The 20,054-nt window shown below is 46.4% G+C and overlaps 1 protein-coding gene across 1 annotated transcript in view; it reads right to left on the reverse strand.

Annotated features, from left to right (window-relative positions):
• Window positions 1-20,054, reverse strand: part of LONP1 (lon peptidase 1, mitochondrial) — a 125,772-nt gene that overhangs the window by 96,989 nt on the left and 8,729 nt on the right. Inside the window, exon 2 of the mRNA XM_063920087.1 lies at window positions 3,848-3,936. Within this exon, the coding sequence (XP_063776157.1) occupies window positions 3,848-3,936 (89 nt within the window). The remainder of the gene's footprint in view (window positions 1-3,847; window positions 3,937-20,054) is intronic.

Genomic DNA, 20,054 nt, shown 5'->3' on the forward strand with positions numbered 1-20,054 from the left:
ACCACAGCCCCTGGAAGTTTCTTCCTTGAGTGACTGCCCCCCATCCTCGGAGGCTTGCATCCGTGGTCACCAGGACCCAGTCCTGTATGCCGAACCTGCGGCCCTCGAGGAGGTGAGCACTTTGCAGCCACCACAGAAGAGACACCCTGGCCCTGGGGGACAGGGTGATCAGCCGATGCATCTGAAGATGCGATCCGGACCACTTGTCCAACAGGTCCCACTGAAAGATCCTCGCATGGAACCTGCCGAAGGGAATGGCTTCGTATGACGCCACCATCTTTCCCAGGACTCGCGTGCAGTGATGCACCGATACCTGTTTTGGTTTTAGGAGGCCTCTGACCAGAGTCACGAGCTCCTGAGCCTTCTCCTCCGGAAGAAACACCTTTTTCTGGTTTGTGTCCAGAATCATGCCCAGGAAGGGCAGACGCGTCGTAGGAATCAGCTGCGACTTTGGAATATTCAGAATCCAGCCGTGCTGTAGCAACACTTCCTGAGAGAGTGCTACGCTGATCAGCAACCGCTCCCTGGACCTCGCCTTTATGAGGAGATCGTCCAAGTATGGGATAATTGTAACCCCTTGCTTCCGAAGGAGCACCATAATTTCCGCCATCACCTTGGTAAATATTCTCGGTGCCGTGGAGAGTCCAAACGGCAACGTCTGGAATTGGTAATGACAGTCCTGTACCACAAACCTGAGGTACTCCTGATGAGGTGGATAAATGGGGACATGTAAGTACGCATCCTTGATGTCCAGAGACACCATAAAATCCCCTTCCTCCAGGCTTGCAATGACCGCCCTGAGCGATTCCATCTTGAACTTGAATTTCTTCAGATAAATATTCAGGGATTTTAAATTCAAAATGGGTCTGACCGAACCGTCCGGTTTCGGTACCACAAACGTGGTGGAATAGTAACCCCCTCCCTGTTGAAGGAGGGAAACCTTCACTACCACCTGCTGGAGATATAGCTTGTGAATTGCTGCCAACACTACCTCCCTTTCCCTGGGGGAAGCTGGCAAGGCCGATTTTAGGTAACGGTGAGGGGGCGTCACCTCGAATTCCAGCTTGTATCCTTGAGACACAATTTGTATAGCCCAAGAATCCACCCGTGAGCGAACCCACTGGTGGCTGAAATTTCGGAGACGCGCCCCCACCGCTCCTGGCTCCGCCTGTGGAGCCCCAGCGTCATGCGGTGGATTTAGTGGAAGCCGGGGAGGACTTTTGTTCCTGGGAACTAGCTGCATGGTGCAGCTTTTTTTCCTCTACCCCTGCCTCTGGCAAGAAATGATGCACCTCTGACTTTCTTGCTTTTCTGTGAACGAAAGGACTGCATTTGGTAATACGGTGCTTTCTTTGGCTGTGAGGGAATATATGGCAAGAAATTTGACTTCCCAGCCGTAGCCGTGGAAACTAGGTCCGAGAGACCATCCCCAAACAATTCCTCACCCTTATAAGGCAACACCTCCATGTGTTTTTTTACAGTCGGCATCACCTGTCCATTGCCGAGTCCATAAGACCCTTCTGGCAGAAATCGACATTGCGTTTATTCTAGAGCCCAGCAGGCAAATGTCCCTCTGGGCATCCCGCATATATAGGACAGCGTCTTTGATATGTCCTAGGGTCAGTAAAATAGTCTACCTGTCCAGGGTATCTAACTCCTCAGACAGAGTATCCGTCCATGCTGTTACAGCACTACACATCCAGGCCGCAGCAATTGCTGGCCTCAGAAGAGTACCAGAATGTGTATAAACAGACTTCAGGATACCTTCCTGCTTCCTATCCGCAGGATCCTTTAGGGCGGCCGTATCCTGTGACGGCAGGGCCACCTTCTTAGATAAGCGCGTCAACGCTTTGTCTACCCTAGGGGAGGTTTCCCAGCGTAACCTATCCGTTGGCGGGAAAGGATACGCCATAAGTAATCTTTTGGAAATCAGTACTTTCCTATCAGGGGAATCCCACGCTTTTTCACATAACTCATTTAATTCATGTGAAGGGGGAAAAGTCACTTCTTGCTTTTTCTCCCCAAACATATAAACCCTCTTGTCAGGGACAGGGTTTTCCTCCGATATGTGCAATACATCCTTCATTGCTATAATCATGTATCGGATGGCTTTAGTCATTTTAGGCTGCAACTTTGCCTCATCGTCATTGACACTGGAGTCAGAATCCGTGTCGACATCTGTGTCAACCAACTGGGATAGTGGGCGCTTTTGAGACCCTGACAGCCTCTGAGCTGTAGAATCAGACACGGGTTGAGACCCTGACTGATTATCCAACCTTTTATGCAAGGAGCTTACGTTATCATTTAACACCTTCCACATATCCATCCAATCGGGTGTCGGCGCCGTCGGCGGCGACACCACATTCACTTGCACTTGTTCTGCCTCCACGTAACCGTCCTCGTCAAACATGTCGACACAAACGTACCGACACACCGCACACACACAGGGAATGCTCTAATTGAGGACAGGACCCCACAAGGCCTTTTGGGGAGACAGAGAGAGAGTATGCCAGCACACACCCCAGCGCTATATAACCCAGGGATTACACAGTAATTTAGTGTTTACCCAGTAGCTGCTGTTTATGATAATTTGCACCTAAATTTATGTGCCCCCCCCCCCCCCCCTCTCTTTTTACCCTTTTTCTACCTTGATACTGCAGGGGAGAGCCTGGGGAGCTTCCTCTCAGCGGAGCTGTGAAGAGAAAATGGCGGCAGGCTTCTGTCCCGGGTCTGTGTAATAAAATGGCGGGGGCTCGTACATATATACAGTGCCCAGCTGTATATATGTGTCTTTTTGCCAAGAGGTATCCTAATTGCTGCCCAGGGCGCCCCCCCCCTGCGCCCTGCACTCTACAGTGACCGGAGTGTGTGGGTAGTGTGGGCGCAATGGCGCACAGCTGCAGTGCTGTGCGCTACCTCATGTGAAGACAGGAGTCTTCTGCCGCCGATTTCGATGTCTTCTTGCTTCTGCCGGCTTCTGACTTCTGGCTCTGCGAGGGGGACGGCGGCGCGGCTCCGGGAACGGACGACCAAGGTTAAGATCCTGTGTTCGAACCCTCTGGAGCTAATGGTGTCCAGTAGCCTAAGAAGCGCAACCTAGCCGCAGTTAGTAGGTTTGCTTCTCTCCCCTCAGTCCCACGTAGCAGAAAGTCTGTTGCCAGCAGAAGCTCTCTGAAAATAAAAAAACCTAACTAAATTACTTTCTTATTAGCAAGCTCAGGAGAGCTCACTAAAAGCACCCAGCTCTGGCCGGGCACAGATTCTAACTGAGGTCTGGAGGAGGGGCATAGAGGGAGGAGCCAGTGCACACCAGGTAGTACTAAATCTTTCTTTAGAGTGCCCAGTCTCCTGCGGAGCCCGTCTATTCCCCATGGTCCTTACGGAGTCCCCAGCATTCACTAGGACGTTAGAGAAAATATGTTTTGACAGAGAGAAATACATGAACAAAAACAATAAGGAGAGTAACACCAGAATTGTGTGTTTTGCCTTATTTTCTGTGTTTTTTTATTTCTATATTAACCATATTACCTTACAATTAAAAGCACAATTTTTACTTATGTATTCATTTTTTAGAGACCAAGCAAAGTACTGAACATAATGTCAAATGTGGTTTACTATATATAATGCTACATATAAACACACTTAATACTACAATTTTATTCCGGCATACTATAACAACCCGCCCCACAACCAAACAACAAACATCTGCTCTGCAAAATCGAGATATCCTGCTATATTAAACAGAACACAGACACGTACTGACAGACACTATATTCCAGTGTGTATTGGACTATTCATTTAAGATTAAATAAAATGAAAAACTCTGGATGATGAAACCATCTCTTACTTATCATCTCTCTTAAGGAATACTCCAGCATACGGCTGTGCAAGCCTTACTTTACGTCTCAGAAGGGCTATTAAGTTTGGATTCTTCACCTTAATAAAGAAAGTAAGAAAATACAAAATATTGAGTGTTAATTACATCAAAATATTGTTGTGTTTTCAAATATTTATCTGATTCATTTAATCACACTATCAGCTACTTGTAATCATTTAAACAAATAATCAAAGTTTCCTTTCATGTAAACATTGAACACGTACTCCATGGGGTCGATTCTATTCGGCAACTTAAGAATAGCGCCGGGAATTAGCTCCCGATGCTATTCAATTCAGCTGCTAGTGACCCGCAATTGTCGGGAATTCTTCTCTCATCCCCGGGGGATGAGAGAAGAAACCCGACAAAAGTGCTGCCTCGTGGCCGGCGCGAGGCTGATTCTGTCGGGAATCAGCATCGCCGCGGGTAGTTAAGTCGGAGAATGCCCGTTCTCCCGACAAAACTACCTGTTAAGTCGGCGAGAACGGGACATCGCCGACTTAACTGGAGCTGAATTGAATAGCGTCGGGAGCTAATTCCCGGCGCTATTCTTAAGTTGCCGAATAGAATCGACCCCCATATTTGATGTACAACAGGTGGCAGTCCCCAATATTGCATCCTTAAAGATATGCTGATGGTACGGGAGGAAGTCAATATACTGGCTGTTGTGGTCCCGGAGTTCAGGAGACAGACGCCGGAATCCAGAAAGCTGGTAAAATACAGACACCCGGAATCCTGACACATGCTCGGTATTCCCACTCGGTTGGTGTGTCCGGTATCCGGTTGATAGAGAGTATCTAGTTAGACAGTCAATAGATAGACACCATATGTCAGACAGGGGTGTAGTATGGTATGCCGGCGGCCGGGCTCCCGGCTACCGGGAGCCCGACCGCAGGCATACCGACAGTGTGGCGAGCGCAAATGAGCCCCTTGCGGGCTCGCTGCGCGCGCCACGCTATTTTATTCTCCGTCCAGGGGGATCGTGGAACCCCAACGAGAAAGAAAAAGTGTCGGTATGCCGGCTGTCGGGATTCCGGCACCGGTATACTGTGCGCCGGGATCCCCGACAGTCGGCATACTGAAGACCACCCGTTAGACAGACATTAGGTCGACGGGGTCAAAAGGTCGACATAAAAAAAGATATACAATTTTTTTTTTAAATGTAACATGTTTTTGGACTATTTCATACTTAATCTATACATGTCGGCATATAGACGGTTATAAACCTTGTGGCGGGCGCAGCGAGCCACCGTGCCCGAAGCGTGGCGAGTGAAGCGAGCCCCGCGAGGGTATGCCTTTCTACAATTGGGTGTCCCAGATGACAAAACTATCCACACAAACCACAAAAAAACATGGTGTCTACCTTTTTCATATCTGCCTTTTGACCTGTCGGCCTAATGTCTGTCTAACATATGGTGTCTATCTATTGACTGTCTAACTAGACACTATCTATCTTTTATACCGTCACCGGTGTGTCCATGGTACCAAACAAGTGAGAAAAGAACTTGTGGCGAGAGAAGCAAGCCACCGGGCTCGATGTATGGCGAGCGGACTCGCTGCCGGGATTCTGGCAGACAGGATGCCGCTGTCGGTATAGTGACAGCTGGCATCCCGTCTGCCGAGATATCATATGTTTCCCTCTGGAATGGGGTAGATGGAATTTTCCCACTGCGCAAAGAATGGCTGCTAATGTGTGAAATGGAGGGAGTGTCACCCACACCCCAAACAAATACAATACAATGGAACAAAATACCACCACACGAAAAGCGCACAACTCCTCAAGTAAATGGCCCAAACAGAACCGGTTCTTTTCCTTCTCGAGGTTCACATAGATCAGTGATCCTCAATACCTCAAAAAAACAAAAATGAACATAGCGTAATATGATAATGAATGAAAACAATATCGAATGTTAAGGTGATGACTCGTACCCCTTCTGATGGTCTACCGTATGTAGACAATAAAGCTTTGGAGGAGCGGATATCACCGTGAGGTCTGTCTGGTCTTCTTCTAATGGTATGTGGGTTTTCACTTCCACAGTTATACAATGAAGAAAAGAAAAGCCTCCATAGTGTAAAACCTTACAGCATTTTATTTTTATAAAATCATGTGGGACAAATATATGAACCCACTCTGCTAAAATCACAACAGAATGTAATCCTAAAATACAGAAGCTGGGACTCCTACCAGATGGTGTTGTCCACTCCAAGAAGTAGACAATATGAGCATGGACTGGGGGGCCAGCAGGCGTCCCTGAAGTTCGACCTCCAAATCCTGGATAGGAATCCCTCTGTCTGTTCACCTTCCTTGCCAACGCGTTTCGATACCCACAGTATCTTCCTCAAGGCATAAGGAAGGTGTGCACACAGTGGGCCATTTATACCCACTAAGTGGTGAACATGAGCTATCCCTAAAACTAGACATGGATCAACTGACATTCTTTCCCTAAGTATACATATGGAACAAATTTTCCCACATCCAATCCATTTCCTAAATTATAAGATCCCCTTTTTTTCTAAAAAAGTCCGCCAAAAGGAGCCGTGTACATCATCTAAACATAATCAGGCCGCGTCACTACGCATGACCAAATCCCTCGTTCCCGTCCGTCTCCCGGAAGTGACGTAAGCCGCGCCGTCATCAGCGGCGTCACACCCGGAAGTCCAGTGTTGCGTTTCAGACCTTCGCCTCCCGGAAGTGATGTATACCGCGTCATCATCATCGGCATTACACCCGGAAGTCTTGTTCTGCGCTCCGTCCTTAATCTTGTATGGGACTTGAGGGATGAAGAATAATACCCGAAATGGATTCCAAATGTTCTTGGCTTGTCTTTCACAATAAATATCCCATGATGTCATCATCAGCGGAACATATTTGTATATCACGATGTAGTAGATTTTAATAACTCAGCTGTATTGAATCGTCATCTAATATACCTTAATACAAAAATGCATATGTTAGATTTTTTCTTGGATACATTGGATGTACATTATAAAAACCACTTCAACTCAAAGTCTTTGTTAATACCCTCTGGTGTCAGTGTTTTAAAACAATGTATCATATTCATTTCCATTTTAGCCAACCTTTTATTAATATCACTATGTCTTATGTCACCACTAATTTTTTACAAACCATAAAAATTAATGACGTGTTTGGTATCACAGCTGTGTTCTTCTCTAAAATATGAAGATAAAGCATGGGTTTCTACCCCCTTTTTAATATTGCGTAGGTGCTCACTAATTCGTATTTTTAGCGGCCTACTTGTTCTGCCAATATAAAATAAATGGCATGAACACTCAATCCCATAGACAACATTATTAGTGTTGCAAGTTATAAACTCCTGAATCTTACACATTTTTCCATTTATGTTAACATCCTCTTTTTTGTTGCCAAAAGTATTTTTTACATTTTTGCATCCTACACAGTCTCCACATCTATAGAAACCTTTTGATGTTATCGTGGGGATGTTTACTGGTGTTGGGCATAAACTTTTAACCAGCTGTGACTTAAGGTTGGGTGCTCTTCTAAATATGCACAGAGGTTTTTCAGGGATATCATTTCCAATGACCGGATCCCTTTTTAACAAATTCCAGTGTTTCTTCAGAACCCCTTCTACTTGTTTATGTTGTGAGGTGAACTGTGTTGTAAAGGCCCACTTAAATCTTTCATCTTCCCTATTTGTCTTCCGTTCTTTATATATAAGATCTTTTCTGTCAGTGTTTTGGGCGATTTCTAATGAGCTCAGGACACTTTTCTCATCATAGCCACAGGCTAAAAAGTTATCTTTCATTTCAGCTGCCTGTTCATTAAAAGTAGAGTTTTCAGTGCAGTTCCGTCTTAACCTTTTGAACTGCCCTATAGGTATCGATTTTAACCAGTTGTCGTGATGACAACTGTCCCTTTGGATATATGCCCTTGAATCAGTTGGCTTGATGAAATTCTTAGTTTTTAGAACCCCTTCTTCCACATATAAACTAAGGTCTAGGAAATCTATCCGGTGTTTATCAATATTAAATGTTAGAACAATATTCCTATCATTAGAGTTGAGGTAGGCACAGAAAGAGTCTAACTCTTCTCTATTCCCTTTCCAGATGAAAATTATGTCGTCTATATACCTCCGCCAGGCCACCAGGTTCGCCCCATGTGGGTTGTTATTCCACACTACCTCATCCTCCCATACGCCCATGAAAATATTGGCGTAACTCGGGGCGAACCTAGTGCCCATGGCGGTCCCTCTCTTCTGGATGAAATACTCATTTTTGAAGATGAAATAGTTATTGTTAAGTATGAAGAATATACCTTCCCGAATAAATTCCTGAAGTGAGGGATCAATAAGAATTTAACCTCATTTTTTGTAGGTCCCCAATTAGGTGACACAGGGACCTACAAAAAACTAAGGGGTAATCCAACCAATAAGATTTCCCTTAAGATCAAAGAGTTGATTGAGAAATTTAATAAGAAAGGGATCCTCACTGACAATGAGGCTAAATTCTTATTTATTGAAAATCCGGTAGTCCCTACGCTGTATGTATTACCTAAGGTTCATAAAAATGCAACTCACCCCCCAGGACGTCCCATCGTATCGGGAATTGAGTCTGCCACGTCAAATCTGTCACAATGGATTGACTACCATCTTCAACCTTTGGTGTCACTCAACCCCTCACATCTCAAGGATACACGGGACACCCTTGAATTTTTGGAAAAGATAAAATGGGAGGATAATTACTTCCTTATAACAGCTGATGTCAGCTCCCTCTATACTATTATCGATCACCAACAAGGGATAGAGGCTGTCTGCACTAAATTAATGACCACCACCCTTGATCCCTCACTTCAGGAATTTATTTGGGAAGGTATATTCCTAATACTTAACAATAACTATTTCATCTTCAAAAATGAGTATTTCATCCAGAAGAGAGGGACCGCCATGGGCACCAGGTTCGCCCCGAGTTACGCCAATATTTTCATGGGCGTATGGGAGGATGAGGTAGTGTGGAATAACAACCCACATGGGGCGAACCTGGTGGCCTGGCGGAGGTATATAGACGACATAATTTTCGTCTGGAAAGGGAATAGAGAAGAGTTAGACTCTTTCTGTGCCTACCTCAACTCTAATGACAGGAATATTGTTCTAACATTTAATATTGATAAACACCAGATAGATTTCCTAGACCTTAGTTTATATGTGGAAGAAGGGGTTCTAAAAACTAAGAATTTCATCAAGCCAACTGATTCAAGGGCATATATCCAAAGGGACAGTTGTCATCACGACAACTGGTTAAAATCGATACCTATAGGGCAGTTCAAAAGGTTAAGACGGAACTGCACTGAAAACTCTACTTTTAATGAACAGGCAGCTGAAATGAAAGATAACTTTTTAGCCTGTGGCTATGATGAGAAAAGTGTCCTGAGCTCATTAGAAATCGCCCAAAACACTGACAGAAAAGATCTTATATATAAAGAACGGAAGACAAATAGGGAAGATGAAAGATTTAAGTGGGCCTTTACAACACAGTTCACCTCACAACATAAACAAGTAGAAGGGGTTCTGAAGAAACACTGGAATTTGTTAAAAAGGGATCCGGTCATTGGAAATGATATCCCTGTAAAACCTCTGTGCATATTTAGAAGAGCACCCAACCTTAAGTCACAGCTGGTTAAAAGTTTATGCCCAACACCAGTAAACATCCCCACGATAACATCAAAAGGTTTCTATAGATGTGGAGACTGTGTAGGATGCAAAAATGTAAAAAATACTTTTGGCAACAAAAAAGAGGATGTTAACATAAATGGAAAAATGTGTAAGATTCAGGAGTTTATAACTTGCAACACTAATAATGTTGTCTATGGGATTGAGTGTTCATGCCATTTATTTTATATTGGCAGAACAAGTAGGCCGCTAAAAATACGAATTAGTGAGCACCTACACAATATTAAAAAGGGGGTAGAAACCCATGCTTTATCTTCATATTTTAGAGAAGAACACAGCTGTGATACCAAACACGTCATTAATTTTTATGGTTTGAAAAAAATTAGTGGTGACATAAGACATAGTGATATTAATAAAAGGTTGGCTAAAATGGAAATGAATATGATACATTGTTTTAAAACACTGACACCAGAGGGTATTAACAAAGACTTTGAGTTGAAGTGGTTTTTATAATGTACATCCAATGTATCCAAGAAAAAATCTAACATATGCATTTTTGTATTAAGGTATATTAGATGACGATTCAATACAGCTGAGTTATTAAAATCTACTACATCGTGATATACAAATATGTTCCGCTGATGATGACATCATGGGATATTTATTGTGAAAGACAAGACAAGAACATTTGGAATCCATTTCGGGTATTATTCTTCATCCCTCAAGTCCCATACAAGATTAAGGACGGAGCGCAGAACAAGACTTCCGGGTGTAATGCCGATGATGATGACGCGGTATACATCACTTCCGGGAGGCGAAGGTCTGAAACGCAAAACTGGACTTCCGGGTGTGACGCCGCTGATGACGGCGCGGCTTACGTCACTTCCGGGAGACGGACGGGAACGAGGGATGTGGTCATGCGTAGTGACGCGGCCTGATGATGTTTAGATGATGTACACGGCTCCTTTTGGCGGACTTTTTTAGAAAAAAGGGGATCTTATAATTTAGGAAATGGATTGGATGTGGGAAAATTTGTTCCATATGTATACTTAGGGAAAGAATGTCAGTTGATCCATGTCTAGTTTTAGGGATAGCTCATGTTCACCACTTAGTGGGTATAAATGGCCCACTGTGTGCACACCTTCCTTATGCCTTGAGGAAGATACTGTGGGTATCGAAACGCGTTGGCAAGGAAGGTGAACAGACAGAGGGATTCCTATCCAGGATTTGGAGGTCGAACTTCAGGGACGCCTGCTGGCCCCCCAGTCCATGCTCATATTGTCTACTCCTTGGAGTGGACAACACCATCTGGTAGGAGTCCCAGCTTCTGTATTTTAGGATTACATTCTGTTGTGATTTTAGCAGAGTGGGTTCATATATGTGTCCCACATGATTTTATAAAAATAAAATGCTGTAAGGTTTTACACTATGGAGGCTTTTCTTTTCTTCATTGTATAACTGTGGAAGTGAAAACCCACATACCATTAGAAGAAGACCAGACAGACCTCACGGTGATATCCGCTCCTCCAAAGCTTTATTGTCTACATACGGTAGACCATCAGAAGGGGTACGAGTCATCACCTTAACATTCGATATTGTTTTCATTCATTATCATATTACGCTATGTTCATTTTTGTTTTTTTGAGGTATTGAGGATCACTGATCTATGTGAACCTCGAGAAGGAAAAGAACCGGTTCTGTTTGGGCCATTTACTTGAGGAGTTGTGCGCTTTTCGTGTGGTGGTATTTTGTTCCATTGTATCATATGTTTCCCGTTGGTACGCTTTCTCCATCTAATCTTACTTTGTATTTTTCTCAATATGCACTATACTGTAACTATACATTTACTCAGTGGAGTCAAATGCCATCGCATTGCCATATGTGAGAAAGCATGGTGATTTGCAGAATCTACCTGTGCTTTCTACACTGTCATAGATGTATTTTCTGCAAAGTAGGTTTTATTAGAGACACCATGTCAGTGGCAAGCAATAACATATTACATACATAAGCAAAAAAACATCTGTAATGGTTTTATCAAATGCCAAGGTCGGCCCACCAAGGCTAAATGTCACAAATGACTTAGTAAGGTTAGCTATGAAAATATCTCATCTGACATTTACAAGTACAGCAGCAAACTCAAAAGCAATGATTTCTATTTACTTTAAATAGACAGTATAATACGTTTTAAGCATGTCCTGCTACAAAGCATTATCTCCATTTAAAAATCTCTCTGCAAGAAAAATCTCTCTGCAAGGCAGACAAGTATGGGTGTGTACACACGGTGAGATAAATCTGTGAGATTTTGACTATACAGTCAAAATCTTATGAAAAGTTAGTGCATATCTCATGGTGCTAGGCAGCTTGCGATACAGATTCAATCCCGATGCGCGCTCCCATGGCGTCGGTATCGTAAGGCTAGATAGAATGTGCAGGCAAGTCAATCTTGACTATCTAGCGTACAATCTAGTACAAAGTATAGTCAAAATTGGCACTTAGTCAAAATCGTACATAGACAAAATCTCAAGCACAGATAGTCAAAATCTGTACAATCTGTGCTATCTGGGCTCTGGGGGAGTTCAAAGGAAATCGCATAGCAAGGATCTCACCGTGTGTACACACTGTGACACTTCTATAGGGATGTGGATAAAATACCGGCAGTCGGAAAACCCATCAATGAGATCCCTATGGCTGTCAGCCACACGCACAAAGACTCATGTAATTTGATGGTAAGGATTTTACAGTGCACAAAACAAATGGAGTTTAGTACAGATGTGTCCTCCTACAGCTAGGCTCAATACACCATGCAGCGCGAGATACCTGGCTTGAGTGAGCCGCCAGTTTCCGTACATCTCTGATAATGTAGCGCGTCTTTTTGCTTAAAAAATAAGATTTTACTCACCGGTAAATCTATTTCTCGTAGTCCGTAGTGGATGCTGGGAACTCCGAAAGGACCATGGGGAATAGCGGCTCCGCAGGAGACTGGGCACAACTAAAGAAAGCTTTTAGGTCACCTGGTGTGCACTGGCTCCTCCCACTATGACCCTCCTCCAAGCCTCAGTTAGGACACTGTGCCCGGACGAGCTGACATAATAAGGAAGGATTTTGAATCCCGGGTAAGACTCTTACCAGCCACACCAATCACACCGTATAACTCGTGATACTATACCCAGTTTAACAGTATGAAAACAACTGAGCCTCTCAACAGATGGCTCAACAATAACCCTTTAGTTAACAATAACTATGTACAAGTATTGCAGACAATCCGCACTTGGGACGGGCGCCCAGCATCCACTACGGACTACGAGAAATAGATTTACCGGTGAGTAAAATCTTATTTTCTCTGACGTCCTAGTGGATGCTGGGAACTCCGAAAGGACCATGGGGATTATACCAAAGCTCCCAAACGGGCGGGAGAGTGCGGATGACTCTGCAGCACCGAATGAGAGAACTCAAGGTCCTCCTCAGCCAGGGTATCAAATTTGTAGAATTTTGCAAACGTGTTTGCCCCTGACCAAGTAGCAGCTCGGCAAAGTTGTAAAGCCGAGACCCCTCGGGCAGCCGCCCAAGATGAGCCCACCTTCCTTGTGGAATGAGCTTTTACTGATTTAGGATGCGGCAGTCCAGCCGCAGAATGCGCCAGCTGAATTGTGCTACAAATCCAGCGAGCAATAGTCTGCTTAGAAGCAGGAGCACCCAGCTTGTTGGGTGCATACAGGATAAATAGCGAGTCAGTTTTCCTGACTCCAGCCGTCCTGGAAACATAAATTTTCAAGGCCCTGACTACGTCCAGCAACTTGGAATCCTCCAAGTCCCTAGTAGCCGCAGGCACCACAATAGGTTGGTTCAAGTGAAAAGCTGATACCACCTTAGGGAGAAACTGGGGACGAGTCCTCAATTCCGCCCTATTCATATGGAAAATCAGATAAGGGCTTTTACATGACAAAGCTGCCAATTCTGACACACGCCTGGCTGAAGCCAAGGCCAATAACATGACCACTTTCCACGTGAGATATTTTAGATCCACGGTTTTAAGTGGCTCAAACCAATGTGATTTTAAGAAACTCAACACCACGTTGAGATCCCAGGGTGCCACTGGAGGCACAAACGGGGGCTGAATATGCAGCACTCCTTTCACAAACGTCTGAACTTCAGGTAGTGAAGCTAGTTCTTTCTGGAAGAAAATAGACAGAGCCGAGATCTGTACCTTAATGGAGCCTAATTTCAGGCCCATAGTCACTCCTGCTTGTAGGAAATGCAGAAATCGACCTAGTTGAAATTCCTCTGTTGGGGCCTTTTTGGCCTCACACCAAGCAACATATTTCCGCCATATGCGGTGATAATGCTTTGCAGTTACATCTTTCCTGGCTTTAATCAGCGTAGGAATGACTTCCTCCGGAATGCCCTTTTCCTTCAGGATCCGGCGTTCAACCGCCATGCCGTCAAACGCAGCCGCGGTAAGTCTTGGAACAGACAGGGCCCCTGCTGCAGCAGGTCCTGTCTGAGCGGCAGAGGCCATGGGTCCTCTGAGATCATCTCTTGAAGTTCCGGGTACCACGCTCGTCTTGGCCAATCCGGAACCACGAGTATTGTTCTTACTCCTCGTTTTCTTATTATTCTCAGTACCTTTGGTATGAGAGGCAGAGGAGGGAACACATAAACTGACTGGTACACCCACGGTGTCACTAGGGCGTCCACAGCTATCGCCTGAGGGTCCCTTGACCTGGCGCAATATCTCTCTAGTTTTTTGTTTAAGCGGGACGCCATCATGTCCACCTGTGGCCGTTCCCATCGATTTACAATCAGCGTGAAGACTTCTGGATGAAGTCCCCACTCTCCCGGGTGGAGGTCATGCCTGCTGAGAAAGTCTGCTTCCCAGTTGTCCACTCCCGGAATGAACACTGCTGACAGTGCTAGTACGTGATTTTCCGCCCATCGGAGAATCCTTGTGGCTTCTGCCATTGCCATCCTGCTTCTTGTGCCGCCCTGTCGATTTACATGGGCGACTGCCGTGATGTTGTCTGACTGGATCAGTACCGGCTGGTGTAGAAGCAGGGATTTTGCCTGATTTAGGGCATTGTAAATGGCCCTTAGTTCCAGAATATTTATGTGTAGGGAAGTCTCCTGACTCGACCATAGTCCTTGGAAGTTTCTTCCCTGTGTGACTGCCCCCCAGCCTCGAAGGCTGGCATCCGTGGTCACCAGGACCCAGTCCTGTATGCCGAATCTGCGGCCCTCTAGAAGATGAGCACTCTGCAGCCACCACAGCAGAGACACCCTGGTTCTTGGAGACAGGGTTATTAGGCGATGCATCTGAAGATGCGATCCGGACCATTGGTCCAACAGGTCCCACTGAAAGATTCTGGCATGGAACCTGCCGAAAGGAATTGCTTCGTAAGAAGCCACCATCTTTCCCAGGACCCGCGTGCAGTGATGCACCGATACCTGTTTCGGTTTCAGGAGGTCTCTGACTAGAGATGACAGCTCCTTGGCTTTCTCCTCCGGGAGAAACACTTTTTTCTGGACTGTATCCAGAATCATACCCAGGAACAGTAGACGTGTCGTCGGAACCAGCTGTGATTTTGGAATATTCAGAATCCAACCGTGCTGGTGTAGCACCTCCTGAGATAGTGCTACTCCCACCAACAACTGCTCCTTGGACCTCGCCTTTATTAGGAGATCGTCCAAGTACGGGATAATTAAAACTCCCTTTCTTCGAAGGAGTATCATCATTTCCGCCATTACTTTGGTAAACACCCTCGGTGCCGTGGAGAGTCCAAACGGCAGCGTCTGGAATTGGTAATGGCAATCCTGTACCACAAATCTGAGGTACTCCTGGTGAGGATAGTAAATGGGGACATGCAGGTAAGCATCCTTGATGTCCAGGGATACCATGTAATCCCCCTCGTCCAGGCTTGCAATAACCGCCCTGAGCGATTCCATCTTGAACTTGAATTTTTTTATGTATGTGTTCAAGGATTTCAATTTTAAAATGGGTCTCACCGAACCGTCCGGTATCGGTACCACAAACAGTGTGGAATAGTAACCCCGTCCTTGTTGAAGTAGGGGCACCTTGACTATCACCTGCTGGGAATACAGCTTGTGAATTGCCTCTAGCACAGCCTCCCTGCCTGAGGGAGTTGTCGGCAAGGCAGATTTTAGGAACCGGTGGGGTGGAGACGCCTCAAATTCCAGTTTGTACCCTTGAGATACTATTTGCAGGATCCAGGGATCCACCTGTGAGCGAGCCCACTGATCGCTGAAATTTTTGAGGCGGCCCCCCACCGTACCTGTGGAGCCTCACCGTCATGCGGCGGACTTGGAAGAAGCGGGGGAGGACTTTTGCTCCTGGGAACCTGCTGTTTGTTGCAGCCTTTTTCCCCTACCTCTGCCTCTGGACAGAAAGGACCCGCCTTTTCCACGCCTGTTTTTCTGAGTCCGAAAGGACTGTACCTGATAAAACGGCACCTTTTTAGGCTGTGAGGGAACATGGGGTAAAAATGCTGACTTCCCAGCAGTTGCTGTGGAAACTAGGTCTGAGAGACCATCCCCGAATAACTCCTCACCCTTATAAGGCAAAACTTCCATGTGCCTTTTAGAATCTGCATCCCCTGTCCACTGCCGAGTCCATAAGCCTCTCCTAGCAGAAATGGACAATGCACTTATTTTAGATGCCAGCCGGCAGATCTCCCTCTGTGCATCTCTCATGTATAAGACTGAGTCTTTTATATGCTCTATGGTTAGCAGAATAGTGTCCCTGTCTAGGGTGTCAATATTTTCTGACAGGGAATCTGACCACGCAGCGGCAGCACTGCACATCCATGCTGACGCAATAGCTGGTCTAAGTATAATGCCTGAGTGTGTATATACAGACTTCAGGATCGCCTCCTGCTTTCTATCAGCAGGTTCCTTGAGGGCGGCCGTATCCGGAGACGGTAGTGCCACCTTTTTAGACAAACGTGTGAGCGCTTTATCCACCCTAGGTGGTGTCTCCCAACGTGACCTATCCTCTGGCGGGAAAGGGAACGCCATTAGTAACTTCTTAGAGATTACCAATCTTTTATCAGGGAAAGCCCACGCTTCTTCACACACTTCATTTAATTTTTCTGATGGGGGAAAAACTACGGGTAGTTTTTTCTCCCCAAACATAATACCCTTTTTAGTAGTACCTGGGTTTATATCAGAAATTTGTAACACCTCTTTCATTGCTTCAATCATGCAACGAATGGCCTTAGTGGACATTAGACTAGACTCATCGTCGTCGACACTGGTGTCAGTATCCGTGTCGACATCCGCGTCTGCCATCTGAGGTAGCGGGCGTTTTAGAGCCCCCGATGGCCTTTGAGACGCCTGGACAGGCACGAGCTGAGAAGCCGGCTGTCCCGCATTTGGCATGTCGTCAAATTTTTTGTGTAAGGAGTCGACACGTGCACGCAATTCCTTCCATAAGTCCATCCACTCAGGTGACTGCCCCGCAGGGGGTGACATCCCTTCTATAGGCATCTGCTCCGCCTCCACATCATTATCCTCATCAAACATGTCGACACAGCCGTACCGACACACCGCACACACACAGGGAATGCTCTAACAGAGGACAGGACCCACAAAAGCCCTTTGGGGAGACAGAGTGAGAGTATGCCAGCACACACCAGAGCGCTATATAATGCAGGGACTAACTGAATTATGTCCCCTATAGCTGCTGTTATATATACTGCGCCTAAATTTAGTGCCCCCCCTCTCTTTTTTACCCTTTTCTGTAGTGTAGACTGCAGGGGAGAGCCAGGGAGCTTCCTTCCAGCGGAGCTGTGAGGGAGAAATGGCGCCAGTGTGCTGAAGGAGATAGCTCCGCCCCTTTTTCACGGACTATTCTCCTGCTTTTTTATGGATTCTGGCAGGGGTAATTATCACATATATAGCCTCTGGGGCTATATATTGTGGTATTTTTGCCAGCCAAGGTGTTTTTATTGCTGCTCAGGGCGCCCCCCCCCCTAGCGCCCTGCACCCTCAGTGACCGGAGTGTGAAGTGTGAATGAGGAGCAATGGCGCACAGCTGCAGTGCTGTGCGCTACCTTGGTGAAGACTGATGTCTTCTGCCGCCGATTTTCCGGACCTCTTCGAACTTCTGGCTCTGTAAGGGGGACGGCGGCGCGGCTCCGGGACCGAACACCAAGGCCAGTTCCATGCGGTCGATCCCTCTGGAGCTAATGGTGTCCAGTAGCCTAAGAAGCCCAAGCTAGCTGCAAGCAGGTAGGTTCGCTTCTTCTCCCCTTAGTCCCTCGCTGCAGTGAGCCTGTTGCCAGCAGGTCTCACTGTAAAATAAAAAACCTAATTATATACTTTCTTTCTAGAAGCTCAGGAGAGCCCCTAGTGTGCATCCAACCTCGGCCGGGCACAAAATCTAACTGAGGCTTGGAGGAGGGTCATAGTGGGAGGAGCCAGTGCACACCAGGTGACCTAAAAGCTTTCTTTAGTTGTGCCCAGTCTCCTGCGGAGCCGCTATTCCCCATGGTCCTTTCGGAGTTCCCAGCATCCACTAGGACGTCAGAGAAATAAGAATTTACTCACCGGTAATTCTATTTCTCGTAGTCCGTAGTGGATGCTGGGTACTCCATAAGGACCATGGGGAATAGACGGGCTCCGCAGGAGACTGGGCACTCTAAAAGAAAGATTAGGTACTATCTGGTGTGCACTGGCTCCTCCCTCTATGCCCCTCCTCCAGACCTCAGTTAGGGAAACTGTGCCCGGAAGAGCTGACACTACAAGGAAAGGATTTGGAATCCAGGGTAAGACTCATACCAGCCACACCAATCACACCGTACAACTTGTGATAACTATACCCAGTTAACAGTATGAACAACAAATGAGCCTCATTAACAGATGGCTCATAACAAAACCCTTTAGTTAAGCAATAACTATATACACGTATTGCAGAGAGTCCGCACTTGGGACGGGCTCCCAGCATCCACTACGGACTACGAGAAATAGAATTACCGGTGAGTAAATTCTTATTTTCTCTGACGTCCTAGTGGATGCTGGGTACTCCGTAAGGACCATGGGGATTATACCAAAGCTCCCAAACGGACGGGAGAGTGCGGATGACTCTGCAGCACCGCATGAGCAAACTCAAGGTCCTCCTCAGCCAGGGTATCAAACTTGTAGAATTTTGCAAAAGTGTTTGACCCCGACCAGGTAGCAGCTCGGCAAAGTTGTAATGCCGAGACCCCTTGGGCAGCCGCCAAAGAAGAGCCCCCTTCCTCGTGGAATGGGCTTTTACTGATTTAGGATGCGGCAGTCCAGCCGCAGAATGTGCAAGTTGAATCGTGCTACAGATCCAGCGAGCAATAGTCTGCTTAGAAGCAGGAGCACCCAGCTTGTTGGGTGCATGCAGGATAACAGCGAGTCAGAATTTCTGACTCTAGCCGTCCTGGAAACATAGATTTTCAGGGCCCGGACTACATCCAGCAACTTGGAGGCCTCCAAGTCCCGAGTAGCCGCAGGCACCACAATAGGTTGGTTCAAATGAAATGCTGATACCACCTTAGGGAGAAATTGGGAACGAATCCTCAATTCTGCCCTGTCCCTATGGAAGATCAGATAAGGGCTTTCACATGACAAAGCCGCCAATTCTGACACACGCCTAGCCGAAGCCAAGGCCAAATATATATATGACCACTTTCCACGTGAGATACTTCAACTCCACGTTCTGAAGTGGCTCAAAACAATGTGATTTTAGGAAATCCAACACTACGTTGAGATCCCAAGGTGCCCCTGGAGGCACAAAAGGGGGCTGAATATGCAGCACTCCATTAACAACGTCTGAACTTCAGGCAGCGTCTTTCCAAGCCTTTAACAGCGTAGGAATCACTTCATCTGGAACGCCCTTTTCCGTTAGGATTCGACGTTCAACCGCCAAGCCTTCAAACGCAGCCGCGGTAAGTTTTGGAACAGACAGGGCCCCTGCAGTAACAGGTCCTGTCTGAGAGACAGAGGCCATGGGTCCTCCGAGATCATTTCTTGTAGTTCTGGGTACCAAGTTCTTCTTGGCCAATCCGGAACTACGAGTATAGGTCTTACTCCTCTCTTACTTACTATCCTCAGTACCTTGGGTATGAGAGGAAGAGGAGGGAACACATAAACCGACTGGTACACCCACGGTGTCACTAGTGCGTCCACAGCTATCGCCTGATGGTCTCATGACCTGGCGCAAAACTTTTTTAGCTTTTTGTTGAGGCGGGACGCCATCATGTCCACCTGTGGCCGTTCCCAACGGTTCACAATCTGCGTGAAGACTTCTGGATGAAGCCCCCACTCTCCCGGGTGGAGGTCGTGCCTGCTGAGGAAGTCTGCTTCCTAGTTTTCCACACCCGGAATGAACACTGCTGACAGTGTTAGCACGTGATACTCCGCCCATCGGAGAATCCTTGTGGCTTCTGCCAACGCCATCCTGCTTCTTGTGCCGCCTTGTCGGTTTACATGGGCGACAGCCGTGATGTTGTCTGACTGAATCAGCACCGGCTGGTTTTGAAGCAGGGGTTCTG

This window comes from Pseudophryne corroboree, chromosome 1 (assembly GCF_028390025.1).
Source record: "Pseudophryne corroboree isolate aPseCor3 chromosome 1, aPseCor3.hap2, whole genome shotgun sequence".
NCBI lineage: Eukaryota > Metazoa > Chordata > Amphibia > Anura > Myobatrachidae > Pseudophryne > Pseudophryne corroboree.